General features: G+C 42.1%; 2 protein-coding genes across 2 annotated transcripts; both read left to right on the forward strand.

Moving 5' to 3' along the window:
* The first annotated feature begins 1,768 nt into the window (after positions 1-1,768).
* LOC107633789 (uncharacterized) lies at positions 1,769-3,188 on the forward strand. Its single transcript, XM_016337391.1, has 3 exons — positions 1,769-1,973; positions 2,054-2,262; positions 2,325-3,188. Exons 1-3 carry the CDS (start codon positions 1,769-1,771, stop codon positions 3,186-3,188), a joined length of 1,278 nt encoding a protein of 425 aa, XP_016192877.1.
* Positions 3,185-3,709, forward strand: LOC148572573 (uncharacterized). The gene is made up of 2 exons (XM_088507597.1): positions 3,185-3,256; positions 3,362-3,709. The coding sequence occupies exons 1-2, from the start codon at positions 3,185-3,187 to the stop codon at positions 3,707-3,709; spliced, it is 420 nt and encodes a 139-aa protein (XP_088363723.1).

A 3,709-nucleotide genomic window follows, 5' to 3' on the forward strand; every position in this document is an offset into this window, starting at 1 on the left:
TCCATTCACCATGACGTTTATGGAACTTCAGAATGGTCTCTGTCAAAGCATGGAGGGAGGTACGTGATAAACCCCGTTTTGACGGTTTATCCTGTATTGATTTTAAGAGATTTTATCACCTTTTATCCACATTTATTCAATGAAATAGCATGGTTTTGTGATTGTCTCCTTATTTGTGCTTAGATGTGAAAACATGCTTTTAGACCCTTAATTTGATGGTTTTAATCTCCCTTTGATTCCACTAGATACCTTGATATGTTTGTTAGTGATTTCAGATTGAAAAGGCTAGGAATGGATCAAAGGAGTGAAGAGGAAAGCATGCAAAGTGGAGAAATCATGAAAAGTCAAAGAAGTTGAACTCGCCCATGGACGCGCGCGCGCACCTGGCGCTTGCGCGCACCTGCGAATCACCCCATGGACGCGTACGCGTCGGTGCTGGTTTATGATTTTTTAATGAAAACGTGACCAACGAATTCTCAAGGGTTGTGGGGCCCAATCCCAACCAACTTTGGCGCCAAAGATGCTATTTAAAGCCAAGGATTGAAGAGCAAGGGGGATTTCAATCATACACACTCATTATGATTAGTTTAGAGTTAATTTCTAGAGAGAGAAGCTCTCACTTCTCTCTAGAATTAGGATTAGGATTATGTTTAGTTCTTAGATCTAGGTTTTAATCTTTGCTTTCTTCCACTTCTATCTCTCAATTCTTTGTTGCTACATTCATCTTCTTCTATTCTTTTGTTATGATTTCCTTTATGTTGTTCTTATATTTTGTTGTAGATCTAGTATTGTTCCTTCTACATTCTTCCAATTCAATAAGAGGTAATTCATAATAATTGTTCTTCTTTGCTTTTCTATTGTTGATCTCTTGCCTTTGTAGTTGTAGATTCCTTTAATTCTTGCAATTAATAATGTTTACTTCTATTGCACTCTATGTGTTTGTTGAAATGCCTCTTCTAGATATAGTGTAGATTTTGTTCCTCTTGGCCTAGGTAGAGTAATTAGTGACATTTGAGTTATCTAATCCCTTTGTTGATTGATAATTGGAGAGATTGCTAATTGGTTTGGAGTGCACTAAAGCTAGTCTTTCCTTGGGAGTTGGCTAGGACTTGTGGCTCAAGTCAATTCATCCACTTGACTTTCCTTTAATTAGTAAGGGTTAACTAAGTGGTAGTAATGAACAATTCTCATCACAATTGAGAAGGATAACTAGGATAGGACTTCTAGTTCTCACACCTTACCAAGAGCCTTTTATAGTTGTTAGTTTACTTTTCTTGCCATTTATAATTCTTGTCTAAAAATCCTAAAAACCCCAAATATAACTCACAACCGATAACAAGACACTTCATTACAATTCCTAGGGAGAACGACCCGAGGTCCAATACTTCGGTTTATAAATTTTAGGGGTTTGTACTAGTGACAAACAACTTTTTGTATGAAAGGATTATTGCTTGGTTTAGAAACTATACTTTACAACGAGAATTCATTTGTGAAATTCTATACCGTCAAAAATTCGTTCATCAGTACGTTAATGAGAGTGAGCAGAATTCTGTACCAGAATCTGGTTGTAGTTTTTGGTGGTCTAATACAGTTTGATATCATGTCAATCACTAACGAAGTGACTATGCATAATATGTTTCAAATTCACCGGCAGACTCAGATACGACAGCCACAGATTGAGTTGTATATTGAGTTTGAAACCGTAGAGGCGGAAGGGATTCAAAATGATTTAGAGGTGGAGGATGATAGAGCTGCAGTGTAGGAGGGAATGAATAGTGACAGCGAAGAGGACTTCGAAGCCACTTACGAAGCCGGCGACGAAGATGAGGATGGTGATGTGGGAGTTGAGACAGCAGCTGATAATGTAGTGGTTCACCCCTCGATCAGTCAACCGATGAACGTGCCACCTTTTATGCGTGAGTTGGATCTCGACGCCATGCATGCACCGGAGTTTCCGGAATATTCAAACATAGGTATGTGATAATCGAATAATATGTTATCTTTAATCTATACTTTGGATTGATTAATAAACGATGATGGGCATTTTCTGTAGGCATTGCTGATCCCGAGGACGGAGAGTTCCAGATTGGAATGGAATATAGTTCTAGAAAGTCGGTCGTGGCAGCAATTAGAAGTTACACTATCGCTAGAGGAGTTGACTACGACATGTATGAGTATGAGCCACAGACGTTCTATGCAAAATGCAAGATGTATGGGCGTGGGTGCGACTGGCTTATCCGAGCCAGCTTGATACGGAAAAAGGTTGTTGGGAGATACGCAGATACAACGGTAGGCACACGTGCACAATGGGAGTGATTTCGCAGGATCATTCCAAGTTGGACTCGGATACAATTGCTGAGGCTATAAGGCCATTGGTCGAGACTGACCCGTCCATAAAAGTAAAATCTATAATAGCCGAAGTCCAGTCAAGGTTCAACTATACCATCAGTTACCGAAAGGCTTGGTTGGCAAAGCAAAAGTCCATAGCGAAAGTTTTCGGTGATTGGGAGGAGAGTTTCCAAGCCTTGCCGTGGTGGCTCTCGGTTATGGTTCAGAAGATGACTGGGTCAGTTGTCCAGATAGAAACACGCCCACTCTACAATGGGAATGAAGAGGCACAAAGGGTAAAAATACTTCATCGCGTATTTTGGAGTTTCAATCCATGCGTTAGGGCATTCAGGCATTGCAAGCCCCTAGTTCAGGTTAACGAAACACACCTATATGGAAAGTACAAAGGTACACTTCTGGTCGCTGTTGCACAGGATGGGAACCAGAACATTGTGTCTATCGCTTTTGCCTTGGTGGAAGGGGAGGCAGCTGATGCGTGGCACTTCTTTCTAAGGAATCTGCGAATGCATGTTGTCAGAAAAGATGGTGTGGGTATGATCTTGGACCGGCATGAGTCAATTCGGGCAGCAGTAAATCGTTCCGGAGGTGACTGGCAACCTCCAAGAGCATGGTGGATGTTTTGTATAAGGCACATCGGCAGCAACTTCCTACGAGCATTCAAAGTCCCTCACTTGCAAAAGCTTGTGGTCAACATTGGGTATTCAAGAACGATGGAGGAGTATAACATCAACTATAAGAGGTTGGAAGAGCGAGGCGAGGCATATGCTAGGTGGTGTGATGCCATTGGACTTAGACATTGGTATTGGCATTCGACGAGGGACATCGATGGGGCCATATGACGACGAACCTTGTCGAGTGCATTAACTCAGTGTTGAAGGGTGCCCGTAATCTACCTGTGTTAGCACTAGTCTGAGCAACATATTATCGGTTAAATGAACTGTTTACATGGAAGAGTGCTGAGACTCACAAACGCAAACGTGCTGGATATACTTATTCCGTATTCGCACAACAGTGGATAGAGGCAAGTATGCAACAGGCTGGGAATATAGTTGTGCACCGTTTTGATAGACGGAATGAAGTATTTGAGGTGCGCGAAATGACTAGTGGAAAGGTGTTAGTCGTTGATCTTGCACGACGTACGTGTGACTATGGGCACTTTCAGGTGGAACGGATACCATGTCGCAATGTTATTGCTTGCTGTGCTAACCAGCGAATCGATTGGCAGATGTATGTGCATGACGTGTACAAGATGACAGAGGTCCGTAAGGTATATAGATTCGAGTTCTCACCGTTAGGTGATGCCGAGACATGGCCTGCGTATGAGGGACCCACATTGGTCGCTAATCCCGCCTTGAGGTAA

This window comes from Arachis ipaensis, chromosome B3 (genome assembly GCF_059453495.1).
Source record: "Arachis ipaensis isolate K30076 ecotype BB chromosome B3, ASM5945349v1, whole genome shotgun sequence".
In the NCBI taxonomy this organism is placed as follows: domain Eukaryota; kingdom Viridiplantae; phylum Streptophyta; class Magnoliopsida; order Fabales; family Fabaceae; genus Arachis; species Arachis ipaensis.

What these genes read in the sequence shown, in the direction of transcription:
- LOC107633789 (XM_016337391.1), top strand. Translation starts at nt 1,769, where the DNA reads ATGAATAGTGACAGCGAAGAGGACTTCGAAGCCACTTACGAAGCCGGC. An exon ending in TCCGGAATATTCAAACATAG is followed by an intron (nt 1,974 to 2,053) that starts GTATGTGATAAT and finishes CATTTTCTGTAG; the next exon opens with GCATTGCTGATCCCGAGGAC. An exon ending in CCAGCTTGATACGGAAAAAG is followed by an intron (nt 2,263 to 2,324) that starts GTTGTTGGGAGA and finishes GTGATTTCGCAG; the next exon opens with GATCATTCCAAGTTGGACTC.
- LOC148572573 (XM_088507597.1), top strand. Translation starts at nt 3,185, where the DNA reads ATGACGACGAACCTTGTCGAGTGCATTAACTCAGTGTTGAAGGGTGCC. An exon ending in ATCTACCTGTGTTAGCACTA is followed by an intron (nt 3,257 to 3,361) that starts GTCTGAGCAACA and finishes TTCGCACAACAG; the next exon opens with TGGATAGAGGCAAGTATGCA.